Source organism: Emys orbicularis, chromosome 12 (assembly GCF_028017835.1).
Source record: "Emys orbicularis isolate rEmyOrb1 chromosome 12, rEmyOrb1.hap1, whole genome shotgun sequence".
Classification (NCBI taxonomy): domain Eukaryota; kingdom Metazoa; phylum Chordata; order Testudines; family Emydidae; genus Emys; species Emys orbicularis.
In genome coordinates, this window is record NC_088694.1 from 4,907,612 (window position 1) to 4,926,320 (window position 18,709).

The window sequence follows — 18,709 nt, forward strand, 5'->3', positions numbered from 1 at the left end:
ATACAATTTGGCTTAACCCTAAAGGGTCCCTATTTCCAACTAATCAAGTAAGTACCTTACTGAGGAAGGCCGCCGGGTCAAATTTTGACCCCAGAAATGCTGGGGTAAATCCAGAGTAAGAGGTGTGAAGTCAGTCGAGTAATTCTGGATTTATAACTGTGTAAGAGAAGTTAGAATTTGGCCCACCATGCTGAATCTTCCATTCCTTTAGCAGTTTCTTGGTAAGGTCTGTGGATCTGCCCATCATAGTTTAAATTGTTGCACGTCTTTGGATGCCCATGAGAAGAAACTGGTGTGGTTTATTGAACAGTAATTATCAGTAGCTGAGACAACTTGTAGCTCGCCTAGGGGCTCACTCCCAGTTCAGGCACTATGGTACTTTATTCTAACTACCTCCTCCAAGGTTTCAGGTTCTTCTAATGAATATTTCGCCATTTTCATCTTCTAGTATCGCTTCAACTCTACTCCTCTGTAAAACGAAGACAAAAAGAAGCTGAAAGACTGAACAATAGCATAAAGCTGTCCACTGCAGCAATGTGTGATCAAATGCTATTTCAAAAGTTACACCTGCAAGCGAGAGAAATGCCAGATTTGGGGGGGGGGAGGGGAAGCTAATAGAAATGAAGTGTCTGTATTTTTCTATCTATTTGTAATGGATGTAATGCTTAGAAGGGGTTATTCTGACAGTAGACATCCTCTCTATATCCACAGAAAAAGTCAAATTGAGACAATAACAATCAATGCTCCCTTCACTATCCCACCAAAGTGCCTCAACCCTTTTCTGGAGGAACCATTTCTAGCCAAAAGTTGTTCAACCTCAACACAGATTTAATCATAGGCTTCCCTGCTGACACTGCCAATGAAGGAGTGAATGTGGAGGAGAGGTGTGTGGGAACTCATTTCCTATAGATCACTAAACAGCTGTCAGATGGCAACTAATGTCAGTTGCTACGAGCCTGAGCTGAATTCAAACTACTGACCTAGCATGAAAGTGCCTGTATTCCATAGAATCATAGGGTGAAATCGTGGCCCCCTTTGAAGTCGATGGCAAAATTCCCATTGACTTCAATGGGGTCAGGACTTCACACTCAGAAATTAAGAGATGGAAAAAATGTTTTAGGTCATGTGGTCCATCCCTCTGCCAGTGCAGGAATCTTTTAGCAATCTGTTTTTTGAGAGCTTTGTCCAGGCTAGTTTTAAATGTTCCCAGAGATGGTGCTCTTGTAAAAACTGTGAGAGCCATACTATCGCTTCTTCAGCTGCATGTTTCAGGTGAAGGTGAAATGACTAATTTGCTCTTACCCCTGCCCTGTTGCTTGGAACCATCACCCAGTTTCACTGACACAATTCTGACACAGATGTGGGCATGCAGCCTCTTCCTCTATTCTGACGAAGGGAGGGGCAGCTTCCTGTTTTTGTGCAGCAGTTACATTGATCCAGAATGCTCTCAGGCTGTGGTTCCCTGGTACACATACAAATTCTAGCACTGTACAGTACTTCATGCTTTTGTGTCTGTTACTCCACGTTTCCCCTCCCAGCATTAATGATGAGCTTTGGTACTTGGCCCCAGCGCATCAATGCTACCAATCTCCCATTCAGTTGTGTACTCCAGCCTGCAAGGAAGCCTGGGTTTTTCAAAACACTCAGTCTTATGACTGCAGGTTGCTGCTCCCAATTGAATGAGAGGTGGTAGGTACTATCTGGGATGGCTAAGGCCAGCCTTATAAATTGGTACAATTGCCTGGAAAGGTTGGGGTGGGCTTTTCTAGCAGACTATTCCATTATGTTCACATGCTCTCTGTGCTGCAATCCAGTTCCATCTTGCTACAGCTGTGGGACTGCCTGCCCTTCTCAGCACTCCAAGGCCTCTGCTGTATCTGGCATTAACATCCCAGGAATCTGCTCAAGGCAGTCAGGAGTAAAGCAGAAAGACATGTTTACAAATGCTGGCGGAGGGGGGAGGGGAGTGCAGGCAGGAAAGTCAGAGGCAAATCCAGTGTAAGAGCCTGTATTTTAGCTGTCACTCTAAAGGAAATGGTCTTTAATAAACAGCCACAGACAGCAAGCAGCAAATCCACTTTGCTCAGTTTTCCAATGCTTTTGCCACAATTATTAGTCAGGAACTGGGCAAAGATCATTTATCATTAATGTGTCTGATAGCAATTTTATGCAGAACTGTAATGTATTATATATATTGCCGTGAGTAACATTAATATAGCACCTTGCTTCCCAAGGGATCCCAAAGTGTTTCACAAACTATATATACCCACCTAAGCTGCACCCATCCCAAGGGTGGAGTGTGCAGCCAAGCAAACAAGTGGTGCTTAGTGCACTGAAAAACAGTTGTGTGGGAGATCAGGGAGAGCTTCTGGCCAAGGACAGTGGCCTGCTGAGTCTTATGAAAAGTGCACAGAGATCATTGGTGTTAAAGAGAGCAGACAGGACCTAAGCTTTACATTTTCATCCAAGAGACTTTGAGATGGAGAGTTCCATGGAACTCAGTTCATCTGCCTGGGACAGCTGTGAATTTTGCATGGGGGGAAACCGAGACAAAGAGCAGTTAAGTGACTTAGCTTAGGTCACATATTAAGACATTTGCAAAGCTAAGAACAGAACCCAGATACCCTGACTCCAAGTTCCCTGCTCTAACCAATATAACTTATTTGGTGCTAAACTTAGTTAAATAATATGTATGTACCTCTGGCTATTTCTGTTTATGATCTACAGTTCAACTGGCCATGGGTTACTGAGTACATTCCAAGAGTAACTTGCCTGCTAAGCCCTCCTCTCCTTTAAAACTAGAAATGGACAGATAAGATAGTGAAAGAAATCAGTTTAACTGCTGGTATGTGCTCAGACATACCTGAACTCTGTCCAAGTTATCTGCTAGTTTCTGAATGTTCTTTCGGGGTGGGAGAAACACCTCCAGTCTCACAGCGCCTCTGGCAGTTTTCTGGCAGGATATCAGATGGTTTATTTCCTGAGCCTGTGGTGAAAAACAAACAAACCCCAAAAGACCAAAGGATAAAGAAAGCAATCACATTAGACCAAAATGGGCCAAATAAATCTGTAGGGTAATTGCTGTGAAGTCAATGGGATGAATCTGGCCCGGTGGGTTAAGGAAACTGATCTTCAGACTGTAAAACAAACCTAAATTAAACAAACAAACAAATAAACCTCACAATACCTGCCATATCCCCCCTCAAAAAATCTTTTTATGGTTCTGTTTTTTTAGAAAGCCTGATCTAACTCCCACTGAAGTCTCAGAGAGTCTTTCTATTAACTTCAAGTGGAAGTAGGTCTGGGCCCAAAGCCAGCATAGTTGAAAAGCCCCAAAATATGGGTAGGGATTTACTTTGGCTATCAGAATCCTACTGCTCTATAGACAGGCTTTTAGAAATTACAATGAAAGGCATTAAAAGGTTTATCATGCTATGGAACTGCAATGAAATGAGAGTGCTACCCCGAATGAAAGTGTGTACATGGAGTGGGTATTGAAAAATGATCAGCTATGTCCAATCAGATCAGGATCCAAAAACTGTCCTTGAGAACAGAGGGTGTCTTGCCTACTTTGTTACAGGTAACCCCTAAGACTGCTCAAACTGCCCCATAAGGAGAGGACAGAGGAACTGGGCAGCCCTTGTGCCCCACACAATGTACCCCAGCAAAGTGTTCCAGCCTGGCTTCTTTGTGCTGCCCAATTTCTCTGCCCTTTCCTTCTCTCTCTCTCTTTTGTTTTCCCCTCTGATCTTGTTTTGCTTCTCTCCTTTTCCTTGACTTTCCCTTCTATTGTTGTTGCTGTTGCCCTTTCTCTTGTTTGATATTCCTCCTCATGTGGTGACTCCCCATCCTCATTCTCTCCCTCAGGAGAAGACTGCACACCCTATGAGCTACTACTGCTGAGCTGAGAGCCATAGGAGCAGAGTGAAGTGGCTTGGGCCAATGGGCTGTGCCTGAATCTGCAGATCTGAGCATGAGCTGTTCTCCTGGCTGTCTGCTGTACGGGTCACAGTGGAAGCAGGGAGCTGCCTGACCTCCATCAGTAGCATATGTCCAGAACGGGATTTAGGATCGTGCAGCTTTCTCTGCTCCTCTCCACTTTGCTGGGTTCTATTTGGACTTGTCTGGTGCCTCTGCAGAGGAATCAATTTGGGAGATATTGGTCCAGTTCTCAGATGACCTCACTCCCAATGGATCCCTTGTAGGCAGCTTTAGCGTGTGTCCCAGACAGAAGATTGAAATCCATTTTCCGCCCTGCAGGAGGTCCCCCCAGGTCAGGGTAGAGGAGCAGTGTGTAGGAAAGCTTGCCCAGCTGCTGCCAGTCCTTGTTCTGTGTCCCATCATTCCGGGGTCATTCATGGACACTAAAATTAATTTAAAAAAAATCTAAACTAAAGCAAACAAATCTCCCAGCAAAATGAAGATCAATAAAAACACGGCCAAGCACTGTCTTATGTTTAGAAGATGCATCTTTGCACATCTTCAGTTGTGTGTTTCCAAGTTTTGGAAATCAGCAAAAACGTACTTCAGTTACTGCAAACTAAAGACCCTCTGGAGACAGTCTGTCTTGCTTTCCAGAGTAGCCTGGGGTTGGGGAGAGAGGCAGTTGGACAGTAGTATAGGAGAAACCCTGTTCCACTGTTACTAACTATAGCATATATTAATTTCAGAGTCATAAATAACTTCAGTACCATGGTTACAGTGCTAGCCAAGTATGATATCATTTAGTTTGGGATTAGGGGAAAATATCTTCCTTGAGGCTGTAGGGTCTAAAATAAGCAACTTTTCCAGAATTGGTTTTCTCATAGGGAATAAACAGAGAAACTCCAGTCTGCAGTTGTAAACGGGAAGAGTTACTTTAGTGCACTTGATGAGATGAGATGTATTGTATAAGATGTATGGTGAGCTTTTAGGACAGGATTTTCAAAAGCACCCAAGTGAGTTAGGAGCACAAAGCCATATTGACTTTATTGGTGCATGTGCTCCTAAATCACTTGAGCACTTAAAAAATGCCATCCTTACTGAATGACAGTGTGCTGACGTGATCTTTTCCAACACCAGTTTGATATATGAAGCAACACATAAACCCTCCTCCTTCTAGGAGTTAGAATCTTCTAATGACAATTAGAAAGACAACTGTGCGGACAATTTTCATGGTTGCATGCACAAGTGGAAACTACACAAGCAAATAATCAGCTAGAGGAATAGCTGGTTATTTGCATTCACAGTTGTCATGGCTTCACACACAACTGTGGTAGGTTTATTTTAAATCTGGGCATGCAACCACATGCACGCACAATTCTGCAGGTCCTGGCCAAAATTCAGCAAAAGGATTGTTTTCATTTTGCAAATGGATCCTAAATGCATGTTCTCCTGCACTTGAATGTAATGGAGCATCACAGGGACCACAGAAGAGAAAATGGGCTCGTTTTAGTGGTCAAAGCTGTATATGGGTTATGTCTACACTGGAACTGGAGGTGTAATTTCTAATTGAGCTAGCACGCTAAAATCAGCAGTGTAGCCATAACGCCACAAGCAGTGGCATAGGCCAGCTGATTGTGTATTTAGCATCTCGGGTGGTACTGTACTCAGCATGGCTAGCCCATGCCACTGCTTCTGCTGATCAATCTAGCAGAAGTATGTCTACCTGAGCTGGAAATTACATCTCCAGCCCCAGTGTAGACAAACCCTCTAAGAGAAGGCACTATGGAGAAATAGCCATATCTCCATTGTTAAGATTGCAACTGAGGTTCCATTATAATCTTCATTTTCCCCCGTTCTCTATATTAGGATGAGGAAAAGTTTGTCAGCTGAAAAAATGGATGATGACTGTTAGAATTTTCCCCACACATTTCAGGATGTTTCATGGAACAGGTTTGAAGGTGCAACTGGATAAAAATTTCCTCTCTTTTGAACATGAAGGAGAAAAACTAATATTTTGTTTTTTCCCTTGCTCAATTCAAAATATAATAATTTGTATGCATTAGAAAAGTGACATTTCAGGGTATGATAAAGAAATTATCTTTGCTGCCTACAATTCCTCAGTCCCATCTCGCACACTATCAGCCTGGCCTGTTGATGAAAGGTCTTTGAGGTTAACTTACTCTCAAGTTCTGAAATCGGAGTCTCACGTTTCGAAGGCGGTTCCGGGCTTCTGCAGCCTTGAGCAGCCCAATGACCCTGGCCTGCTTCTTTTGCTCTGCGTCTCTTTCACGCATGGAGTGCTCGTGTGAAATTTTATCCATCATAAGAATGTCTGAAGCCAGCATGGATTTCACTGGTTCCTCAGTGGGCTCAGCAAATGCCAGATACCTCTCTCTTTGCTGTGGAGACACTGCATTTACATCAAGTGAAAGTAAACTCTTCCGGGATTTAGGAATAATTGTCCCTTTGCGCGTAGCTGTTTCTCTTGCAGTCATCTTTATTCTAGGTTAAGACTGAAAAAGAAGAAAACAATCCAGAGTTGTAACAATGCGAGGTCAGGAGTACTTGGTGCTTTGGGAAATCCTACACTCTTCAAGTGCTGAAAGCCCCATCTGGCTTAGGAAGTGTCAGGCTGAGGGCAGGATTCACACTCAGGTTTCTTAGTTGGTGCTGTATAATGGTACCAGTAGGTTACTTAGTGTGGTCCAGTAAATAGTGCACTGGACTATGACTCAGGAGATCTAGGTGCTATTCCTGGTTCTGTGGCTCACCTACTCTTTGACCCTGGGTAAGTTAACTTTGCTTCTCTTTCACCTTATGTCTGTCTTCTCTACTAGGATTGCAAGGTCCTTGGGAGCAGGGACTGTCTCTTATTGTGTGTCTGTGTAGTACCTAGCACCATCGGGCGCTGATCTCAGTTGGGACCTGTAGGCACTCTTGCAAAATACATCTTCATCATAATGGTCTAGCCCTACTTTTTACACATTTTTCTTTAATCAGTATTATTTCAATTCTTCAAACCCTTTGCTCCTCAATGAGAAGATTCACACACTGTGTTGGCCACTACAACATATTTATGGCTACTCATGCATTAAATGTCCAACTGCCTGATCTGTCTTTTTGGTGGGTACTTTTCTCTCTCCTATAAAAGAAAACCATCTGTCTAAGCTACACGTGCATCTCCAATTTCCTTGGCAGCTCTTAAATACTGTACTTGAGTGTTGTTTAGAAATGCTCAGCGAGTTGCACATCACTGCTGTTATACTGAGAGAGCCAATTGTGGGGTCAGGACAGTCCCTTTTGTTTTCCAGTATTTACTATTCTTAGTTCAGTTTTTAATGCAATCTTAGAAACATTTTAGACCAGTGGTCCTCAACGCGGTGCCCGCAGGCACCATGGCGCCCGCCGGGGCATCTATGTGCGCCCGCATACTGGCCGGCGGACGAGCATCCGCCGAAATGCCACAGACAAGCAGCGTCATCCAGAGGCGTCGCCGCCGATTTTCGGCAGCATTTTGGCGGCGACGCCTCTGGATGACGCTACTTGTCGGCGGCATTGCGGCAGTGACGCCTATTGACATTGCTGCTTCTCGGTGGCATTTCGGCGGATGCTCGTCCACCGGCCATGGTCCGCGGTGGCTTGTCTGGCGCCCCCCAGACGAAAAAGGTTGGGGACCACTGTTTTAGACCGGCCCAATGGCTGTACTCTTCTGCACTGCTATGTAGGAGACACGTTGAGCTTGACAGCACTACAGAGCCATGTACTGGACCTCTGCAACTCGTCACTCAGTGATCCCCTTGGTTGACTAAGGACTGAAGTTTTCAAGCTATGAAGTGAGTCCTTCTTAGGCTGGAAGAATGGGGTCTTATCTGAATTTGGGTGTGTAAACTGGGCAGTAAAATGGGATGTTGGTCAAAGATCTAAGGATCCCTGGGAGAAAATGTTTTAAATATGTGTTTTAATAGTTCATGTCATAGCTTACATTAGCTCGTCACGTACATCCTGATGGACTTCCCCCCTGCTTCATCAGCACTCTGCAATCTGTACAAGCTTGTATTGATGGATGGATACAGGGCATCAGATCCTCAACTGATGTGAATCATTGTAGCTTCACTGAAGTAATGGAGCTACCCCAATTTACATCAGCAGAGAATCTGGCCCAAGAAGGATTTCTGGAACTTCAGTTCAGTTTCAGTCCAAGCACTGAAGTAAACAACAGCCATCTAGATTGCAGTGTGAACCAAACACGAGTCAAAGCCTCAAAAGGCTGTAATTACATGTAAAACATACAAATCAGGATTTAGATAATCCTGTAGATTAAAAGCAATGAATAAAGTACAAGACATTAGACATCAAATCCAGTTGTGAAAAGAAATTTACAATATATCTACCTGTAATAATAATAATTAATATCACTCATCAAACACCATACATATTCAAACCGTTCCACAAACATTAACTGATTGATGATCATTCAAACAACCCTGTGAGGTAGGCAAGCATCATTATCCCTATTTTACAGAGGGCTTAGAGGTTAATTGACTTGCTCAAGATTATACAAATCAAAAGTGGAGTTGGGATTACAACTCAGAAGTCTTTACTCTAATTACTAGCTAGCACTGATATGTATCTATGGTATTAATAGGAGCAGGTAGAGATGCTGTGCTAGAATACTTGACTTAGAGACCCCTCACTTCTCAAAGAATCTACCATGAATGAGAAGCTCTCATGTTTAATGCGTTGAAAAAGAAGTTCAGAGAAACTAGGACATTTCAACAACTTCTGAATACAATTTGAATCAAACAGAAGCTCTGATATGTTCAAGTTAATCCATAACTACCAAACCCAATTCACTAGATTTATGCAAATGTTTTATAATGAAACTCTTCCAGTTTCAATTTTTATATAAAACCTAGTTGAATTTGGAGCTAATCTGGGCCAGTTTATGATTCCAGGTGAGAATCATACCAAATGCAGTGATTTTCTATGGTTTTGACCTGTAACCAGACAGAATGGGGCAGTTTCGGGTGAAACATACAGTGAAACTGAGGTAGGCATAAAAAAAAAAAGGGGAGGTGTACCCATGAACCCACATGTCAACCAGAAGTGCAAAATGTTTTACACCAACCCATGTGAACCAAAACTAGCACACAGCTCTATAATGAACAAACAAAGGGCAGTGTTGATTAGTGCTCATTTATGTCTCAGAATGTGGAATTTTTCCAGCAATTTGTGCCAGTCTGCAGTAACCAGAAGCTATTCTTGTCACAGGAAATAATGTCGGTAAGGAGCAAGTCTGCTTCTGGTGCAGACAGCCGTGTGACTAGAATGTAACAAGCCTCCACTTACCGTATGCAGATCCAGAAGTTTATTTCAGAAGATGCATTTTCATTAAACTTTGTTTTGACTAAAACAAACAAGCAAACTAGACAACCCCCACTATATTGAGAACAAGAGGCATATCCAGAGGTATAAGGTGGTGTATAATAGATTCTGTTGCACTCCTTTAAATTTACCTATATGCAGATGCTAATGTGCAAGTGAGTGTAAGGAAGGTAAAATGTTTTAACTTCCATGCTAACATGGTGGAAGAATGTTTAAAGAGGTGTAAGTTACTGTGGAGTGGGGACTACTTTTCTTACTTATTTTACACCTATTGTTTGTAGTAGTAACAGGAGCAGTTGGAGGTGCTGTGCCAGGATTCTTGAGTTCCCACTCTTTTCAAATGAAGAAGGCTCAATATACTCAAATTAAGTGGGCTAAATTCAGATATGATTTGGGGATATAACACAGATGGGAATTTAAGTCATTAAGTAAGTCCAAGGGAATCTAATTAAGGCAGTCTAAGTGTGAGTAACATGTATGTTTAGGGAACCAAAAGAAGGGGTCAAGTTACAACAATTTAGATGAGTAAACTCACCTCAGAATTTGGCCCTAGGTCTTGAAGGAGCAGCCTACTGTGTCTGTATACAGGAGTTGTGTCCTAGCAGTAGCAGAAGTGTTACATGGTAGTTTCAAATTACTTTATAGTAATTGGCAAAATTGGGGGTGGAGGGAATTTTGTAGTAGCAAAAGGTGAGAATTCCTTGGTGAGATAAAGGCCAATACTTTTGCAGTCAGTAAAACCACTGAATTTTTTAACTCTGAAAATTAGTTCCTATTCATGTAGTAACAACATAGCTATGCTGTATCGCATATATACATATACATATGTATATATACGCTATATATTCTCTAACAGGAACAATGTATTTTTGCTATACCTCTTGTATCCTGTGTACTATCCTGTGTACGCTGAACCTGGTCATATAATAATAGAATAGAATAGAAAGTTAGGGGGAAATATTTTGACTGTAGAAAGAAACCAGTCTGACTCCACAGGAGACTGCTCAGAAAGTCTTTTTTTTTTTTTAAAGATAATAAAATAAGAAGTTAGAGAAAAGAAAGAAAAGAAAATGGACTTCTTGAAAGAAAGATTCCTTTCATTTGTACTGCTCTTACAAAACCATGGCAGGAAATCACACAGGATGCTACTGACAAGAAAGAGGAACTGGTTTTAAGGATGGTACTGGATGCTGCAAATGGGATTTTAAACACATACAAGTCTTTTTCTTGTTAATATATCATTACTTCCAATGCTTTCTTGATCTTCTGATGCCAGAAGAGCTATGCATATTATGATGAACTGTTTGTTGTTTGAAGACTTTATGGCTTATGACCAAAACTAGACAAGCTGTCTTGTAATATATTACTTCAGAGTTTTGCTCTTACAAAACCCTGTTCAGGAACTGAAACTTTTGAAGTCTAGCTGAGAAATTTGGTGTAGAACCCACCCACTTTGAAATCTCTTTGGCTCACTATACTCCATGTGTGAAACATAGAAAATAAAGAGAAGGCAGGAACTCTTGTAAAAAAAGGGCAAAGTTCACAAGTCCTTCAGAATCCAAACATTTCCCTTGCCATTATTAAGTAATAACATGTAACAAAATTATTCATTTTTACAGAGGTAGTTGGCTTGTTTCTTTCCCATGCATTATTGGTATGATGGGTAGGTTCAATGGTTGCTGTACTTCGTGTATTTACCTTAGTGGAAGTTGCACGCTAAACCTCTGTTTTGAAAGCACAGAATTTTTAGAATATTATGAGATAGATTATAAGAAGACAGTGCACATAAGTGCATGCACAATTACCATGGTTGTTTGTGTAACTGCAGTAGCTGCACATGCAGACAATCAATTTCAGATATAAATGGTTGTTTGTGTGGTCAATGACTATAGTTGTATGTACACTCACAGTAACTGGGCACACAACTGATACATGCAAATACAGACACATATTTTGCATGTGCATTTACATATACACGTGTGCAAGGACTTCAGAAAACATACTTATGTATTTTTTAATTAAAAAATGTAGGTCTCAATATAGATTTTATTTTCCAAGTTGCTCTACTATCTAGCTAATTTCTCTCTAATTATATTTAGTTAATGTATATAGTTATTTAACTTAAGCAGTTTTAGTTTACAACATGAATGTTCTTGACTATAATTATTCAAATGTATAAAAACTTAATTTCTGTCAATTCTCTTAAATAAAGTCACACTCATTTTGATCACAGAAATACCCTGAAAATCCAATCACCAAGCATAAACTGTTGATTAAAATTTTATGATGGTGGGCCTGGATGGTTTATATGGCCTCTGACAAAGACTTTCACCTCCAGGTCACTGGTACCCATCAAATAGAAATTCAGGAAACTGAATCCACAAGACATAACATAGCCAGAGTTGGTACAGATCTATATGTTTATGTATTTTAATGTTCCAATGACAATGATACATATGTGCCAAATCTCAACCTTTGCTACAAGACTGAAATATATCTGTCCTCTAAGAATGCCTGCATGTTGGAGGGATGTTTCCAGGGTCCTATAGAATAAACTATGAATGTGCTCAATGTTGTAGCCCTAAAGACTCCATGAGCCTTTTCAAAAGAATAACAGTTCACCCCAATGTCACTGGCCCAAAATGTCCCTTCTTCCCATCTTTGTTGTGGAGTGTGTTGCATGCCAGCTGTCTGCGCTCCATCCCAAAGAGTCTGCATTTCACTGAAGCGACTTGTATGTAGCACAGCAAGAATGTGCGTTGAGATCTTAGATGGTGAAAAGCATTGTATCAATAAAATAATATTAACAATAATACAAAATAATAATGAATACATGTTACTTTCTAAGATCTCTAGGCACCTAATAAAATATAACTACATGCAACATCTGCTAAAGAAAGGACACAGCCTAACAAACATCAATTGCAATTCTTCATTCTGGGTTCAAGTTTCTACTTTTTTGACATAGGTTTAGTGAGGGTTAAAACACATATTTCTCGACCTATATAATGGCTGCACTGTGCGGTTTAATGCTTAGCCACTTTCTTAAGAGGAGGTCAGGCTTGGTCACTGTGTGTATTCCTGTGGTCCTAGATAAGACAACACTGGTTTTCCTGTTCATAAAAATTAGACAGCAAGTCAAGTCCCTCTTTCTGGAGGTATAAAAGCATCACTCACAGTCACCAGATTAAACTCAACAGAAAGATCCTCTGCCGGGGTTATTTTTGTCAACTCTTTTATGATGTGAGTCAGATGGGCTGAGCAGTGGTTCAGTGGGGGGGGGGTGTCCTCAGCAAGTCTCAAATTCTAGCCCTATACACATAGGGCCAGATTTTCAAAAGAACTCAGCTCCCATTTAGGCACCAAAATAAGTGTCCAGATTTTGAAAAGAACTCAGCCATTTGGGTGTGAAAATATGGCCAGAAGGGTCACAATGGGAGCTGCTGGATAGCGAACCCTTGTATCTTCTCTGGAAACTTTTCAACAACAGATCTGGGCAAAACTTGAAGCTGGCTAGCAGGTATTCATTAAAGTGACTGACTCATAAGTCCTTTTTATCCCCACCCCCTCTCTAATGTTTGTGTCCCTCACTCATTCTGTCATTTCCACAAGTTAGAATATAAACTCTTTAGGGCAGAGATCATGTCTTAGTCTTCTGTGAAGTGCTTAGCACACTTGTTTGCAATACAGAATTAATTATTGTTAATAAAATGGTAACACAAATTAGAAGATGTAGAAGTTCTATTTTTGTGAAACAACCCCCCTGATTCCATATAGCAAAAGGACCCTCTTTAGTACTGTACAGGGAACCTGTTGGATGAGCACAGCTGTTAAATGAAACGTGACAAACTTTGTGCAAAAGTTCTGTGCAATTCTGTTTAGTTGTCTGTATTGGATGAAGTTTGAGGCTTTGGAGAGTTCAGCTGCTGTTGCCTTTAAGGGTGCTTGGTTTGCCCCAATATGGAATTGCCAAATCCAAGCATTCAAAAATCATAAGTCAGGTCCCCAAAATACATAAGATTGACTTAAACATAATTAAAAATCCTGCCTTAGTAAAGGGGGAAGGACTACATTATCTAAGGAGGTCCCTTCCAGCCCTACCTGTTTATGATTGCTATTAGATTTTTAAAAAATAACTTGGATTATTTTTATTTGCCTTTGGGGGTTAAAGTCTTTAGGGCTTACATCTTCAAGCTTTTCTCCACAACTGTGATTTATAAACTTACTCTTTTAAAAAATCAAAGCTGATATTCTCAGGTAATCATATAAGTCCAGGAGCTGGTGCTTTAAGAAAAACACCAAATACTGTACCACAGAGTTGGCCACACCATCAATATTCAGTTGTGCCGTCTTAGTTTTGGTACCTAGGATGCTGCAAATAATGTCACCATCTCACCACAATAACTACAAAACTGTGATTCTGTTGTGACTTGCATTGCAAAGTGCAGATCCAGCTGATACAATGACATACGTGAATACAATAGGATATGTGGATACAACAGGAATCAGCCTCATAAACAACTTGAGCTGCATCTGAATCAAACCATATTTGAGATTCAAAGAAGTCTGGAATTTTTTCCTATTTTTTTTTCTTTTCCAATTTTATACATTGCTCCCACATCAATAGAATCAGCAGGCTGCCAAGGTATCTGCATGACATCTGACCCAAGTGGGCCCAGGCAGTTCTCTTGTGTGATTTGTAGCCTGATCTCCAGACTGCAATGGTTTGGAATTGGGATATGTTGTGACAAGCTTCAGAGAAGCATTAGAATTTTTGGCAGGTGGCGACCCGTAGCCTGTTGGCTGAAACAGGATAGTGGGATCTGCAGTCGCTGTGCAAAATATAGCACCTGGGGAGCTGCAGCCTCTGCAAGGCCTATGCAACACCCTGCCTGTCTAGCTACCCAGTTGTACCACATCCATCACCATGGCACCTGGGCACCTGGGACCAGGGCTGCACGGCAGCAGCATGAGGGGAGAGCCACACACAGCTCTGGAAGGGTGTGGGGGGAGTTCAACAGGAGCCATGTGGGGGGCTGCACTAGACCCTGGGATTGGTGTGGGGCCTGTGCTGGGAGAGCGGCTTGGGGTTCTTGCTATGCCCAGTGGGGAGGAGGCAGGGGTGCCCTGAGGGGGAGCTGGGAGACTAAGGGCCAGCTCTGAGGGCAGGGTGCCCTGGGTCTGCGCCGGGGGGCAGGGACGGGACTAGATCTGCGCTGGGGGCAGGAGCCTGGGGGGAGGGGGCTGGGGCTGCGCTGGGGGCCTGGGGCAGCGCTGGGGACCCGGGGGGAGGGGGGGGGCTGGGGCTGCGCTGGGGGCAGGGACCCTGTGGGGGGGGGGGGGGGCTGGGGCTGCGCTGGGGGCAGGGACCCTGGGGGGGGGGGCTGGGGCTGCGCTGGGGGTAGGGACCCGCAGGGGGTGTGTGGAGATGCACTAGGAATGGGAGGGGGCGGGGAGCCCCAGGGGAGTCTGGGGCAGCGCTGGGGACCCGGGGGGGGGGGGGGCTGGGGCTGCGCTGGGGGCAGGGACCCTGTGGGGGGGGGCTGGGGCTGCGCTGGGGGCAGGGACCCTGTGGGGGGGGGGCTGGGGCTGCGCTGGGGGTAGGGACCCGCAGGGGGTGTGTGGAGATGCACTAGGAATGGGAGGGGGCGGGGAGCCCCGGGGGAGTCTGGGGCAGCGCTGGGGACCCGGGGGGAGAGGGGGGCTGGGGCTGCGCTGGGGACCCGGGGGGGGGGCGGATCCAAGCTCCCCGGCCCCCGCGGAGCCCGCTCTTACCCCTCCCCCGCCTCCTCCCGTCGCGTCTCCTCTTCCCGTCAGGGCCAGGCCCCGCGTCCCCCTCGCGGGCTTTACAAACGTTGCCATGGCCACGGTGCTACCGGGCAACCCGGCCAAGCGGCTCCGCCCCTCCGGCCCGCGCCCAGCTCGGGGACCACGTGACAGGCAGACGGCCCCCGCGCGCCGCAGGGGCCGGGGTGGGCGGGCAGCAGCTCCCCTGGGCACGGGCGGGGCGGGGCGCTGTGCGCGTGTTGCGGGCGGGGCACTTCGCCTCCAAGGAGCACGCACTCAGAGGGGTTGGAGGAGACCTAGGGTTGCAATACCGGGGCAGAGCAGTATGGGGGTTGCAGTGTAGGGGTGGCTGCAAACGAAGAATGGGGGTAGAGCGGAGCAGTATGGGGCCTTGCATTGCAATAGGAGACGGTCTGCAGGGCAAGAGTCGGGGTGGGGGCTGAGCAATACTGTATAGGGCCTGGGAATTGCAATAGCAGGGGGTTTATGCCTGCAGGCTGGAAGTGGGGATGGAGGCAGAGATGCCTGGGACCTGAAACTGAAATAGTAGCACGTGTGTGTGTTTGCAAACTAGGACTGGGGGCATATGCAGAGAAGTATGGGGTCTGGGATTGCAATATGGGAGGGTGCAGGCCAGGTCTGGGGGGTATTGGCATTGCTCACTGGAGGCCTAGGGCTAAAATAATAAGGGGTATTGCTGGTCTAGTCTGTGGGGCTTTGGTAGGGCTACGTGGGGAGTTTGCACTGCTTCTTCTCATAATGTGCGTGTCTCCACCCAGTGCTAGAAGTTCCTTAATTTGTGTCTCTTGTAAGTTTTTTGGGGACGGTGACACTCTTTTTGTTGTGTGTTTGTACAGTCCCTAGCACCATGAAGCCCTGGTCCCTGATTACGACTGTGAGGTACTACTGCATTACAATTGATATATAAAGGCTAATTGTATACATATCTAACCTATGCAGCTTGGCAATCTTAGCTCTGCTACCCTCGCCGTCCTCCTCCCAGCCCTACTGCTTTATGTTCTACCGTTTTCATCTCTAGTTTTAAATTAGACTGTTAACCCCTTTGGGGGAGGGATGGTCTCCTACTATGTGCCTATAGAGTGCCGGGCCTAGTACAATGTGACTCCATGCCTGATTTGAGCCTCTGGACGCTGCTGCAACAACAGTGATTTTCACAAAGATGCAGTGTTTTCTTGGTCAGCTGTTGGATAGTCATTCTACTTTTTCCCACTGATGGAGATATAATCCATTTTATTCTTGATTAGCTTGCTGTGTATGAGGCTTGGTCTACACTAAACCCCCAAATCGAACTAAGGTACGCAACTTCAGCTACGTGAATAACGTAGCTGAAGTTCGAAGTACCTTAGTTCGAACTTACCTCGGTCCACACGCGGCAGGCAGGCTCCCCCGTCGACTTCGCGTACTCCTCTCGTCCAGCTGGAGTACCGCAGTCGACGGCGAGCACTTCCTGGTTCGACTTATCACGTCCAGACAAGATGCGATAAGTCGAACCCAGAACTTCGATTCCCAGCCGCCGAACTAGTGGCTGGGTATAGACATACCCTTAGAGTCTTCTAGGGTTCCTTAGCAGCTCCCACTTACAGGAGTTGGCTCTGTACAGCATTTCTGGTCATCTGATAGGAACATGGGACCAAATGAATCTATGGTGCATCTCACTCCATTAACATCAATGAAGTTATATTAGGGATAAACTTGGCTCATGGTATTTATGGTAGTCACTGTTTGTGTCCCCTTTGAACTAATCCCAGCCCTTGTATTTTTCCTGTACGTGTTAGAATTGCAGACAAATGAGGTGCATAGCAGGGGAATGACATTTCTTATATCCGCTAAGTGCTGTTTTATAACAGGACAAGTGATACAGTGACACTTCAGAAAACAAACGATGAAGAACATTGCTTCACGAGCCCCTCGTTTTTACTCTGAAGAAAAATACATTCAGGAACTCTATTTTTATTGCTCCAGCACCTGTCTTTCCTTTCCAGCAGTTTCTTCTGCCAAATTCTAGTGTATATAATAAACCACAAATGTAGAATAACTAGTTTTACCTGAGCAGATGTAAAATTGCACTCATTAAAGAGCACATTTATTTGAAAAATGCAGTTCTATAGAACTTTGTAAGTGCTTGTTAGTGAAGCGATTGCTTTGACCTTCAGAGACTGATGTGATATAATATGCTTATTAATAGTTTTTAGCAAGAAAAAGTCTGTATAGGAGAACATCTTGCCTTTATTCAAATAATTTCAAGAGCATTCTTACCATTTTCACATATCCTACTGAACAGATTTAATGAAAAATTCCCCTAATTCTAGGTTAATGAATTGGCCACTTGTGTCACATTACACCAGTCAAAAATTTTCTTTTGTGATGTCCTGATGATAAAGGTAGAGCTCAAACTATCATGCATTCCTGGGTTCATGTCTCATTCATTCAGTTTCTGGGAAGGTGGGGGTACATAATGTCTGTCAGCAGCGACCCCTCTCATTTATTAAGAAGCATCATCTGAATTATTGTTCCATAATGGATTTTTTTGGAGCAGCATTTAGTAAAAATGTCATAGAAAACATAAGCCAACAGTACGTAATGAGAAGGCTGCCTGTGGCATTGTAATTTTTAGGGCAGCAGAATGTTGTGGATCTAAGGGTTTCACAGACTCTGACTTGCAAAGCAGTTTAGTGCCTCAACACTAGCTTCCAAACTCTGAAATGTTTGAGTGAGCAGGTCAGTGTGTATGACTGTTCTGTACTGGAACACTTGCTGTACGGGCTCGTAGCATTTTGGGTCACATGTAATGTATGCCAGTGAAGTGAGAGGCATGCTACATACATGACTTATGGCTATGGGAAGCGACCTAGGCTGTGTTATCACATATATATACACTATTTTGATCACATGCACAGAATAGTGCAATAAAAATCTGACCGTAACTGTTCAAATAAACCCTTAAAATCCAGCTTTGCCATGTGTTTCCTGGTGCTGTGCTTGAGAAGGCTCATGCCTGTATCTGTGTCTCTGCTCCTTCTTACGGCATTAGAGATGATTGGTAGACCTTTATGAATGTCTCGTCCTAAAAGTGCTTAGGAGATTGCTCTTCTGCAAAACTACAAGAGTACTCTGAATCATACCTGCAAAGAGTTACAAATGGATCTCACAAACCTGGGTGACCGGGCAACAAAATGGCAGATGAAATGTAATGTTGGTTTGGGGGGAGGGATAGCTCAGTGGTTTGAGCATTGGCCTGCTAAACCCAGGGTTGTGAGTTCAATCCTTGAGGGGGCCACTTAGGGATCTGGGGCAAAATCAGTACTTGGTCCTGCTAGTGAAGGCAGGGGACTGGACTCGATGACCTTTCAAGGTCCCTTCCAGTTCTAGGAGATAGGATATCTCCATTAATTTAATTTATTTATTTATAAATACAAAGTAATGCACATTGAAAAAAGTAATCCCAACTGCACACAAAATGATGGGGTCTAAATTAGGTGTTACCACTCGTGAAAGAGATCTTGGAGTCATCATGGATAGTTCACTCAAAGCATGTGCTTAATGTACAGAAGCAGTCAAAAAAGCAAACAGAATGTTAGGAACCATTAGGAAA

The 18,709-nt window shown here is 43.8% G+C and overlaps 1 protein-coding gene across 1 annotated transcript; it reads right to left on the reverse strand.

Annotated features, from left to right (window-relative positions):
• Positions 1 to 406: 406 nt before the first annotated feature.
• LKAAEAR1 (LKAAEAR motif containing 1) lies at positions 407 to 7,954 on the reverse strand. Its single transcript, XM_065413911.1, has 4 exons — positions 7,907 to 7,954; positions 6,105 to 6,437; positions 2,864 to 2,986; positions 407 to 469 (listed from the first exon to the last, which is right to left on the reverse strand). The coding sequence occupies exons 2-4, from the start codon at positions 6,417 to 6,419 to the stop codon at positions 407 to 409; spliced, it is 501 nt and encodes a 166-aa protein (XP_065269983.1). The 5' UTR covers positions 6,420 to 6,437; positions 7,907 to 7,954.
• Between the last annotated feature and the right edge of the window lie 10,755 nt (positions 7,955 to 18,709).

Excerpts from the sequence above, each read along its gene's own strand:
- LKAAEAR1 (XM_065413911.1), bottom strand. The coding sequence starts at position 6,419 with ATGACTGCAAGAGAAACAGCTACGCGCAAAGGGACAATTATTCCTAAA. Across the intron at positions 2,987-6,104 it reads TCCGATTTCAGAACTTGAGA|GCTCAGGAAATAAACCATCT; the intron begins GTAAGTTAACCT and ends TTTTCACCACAG. Across the intron at positions 470-2,863 it reads ATAACTTGGACAGAGTTCAG|AGGAGTAGAGTTGAAGCGAT; the intron begins GTATGTCTGAGC and ends TTCGTTTTACAG.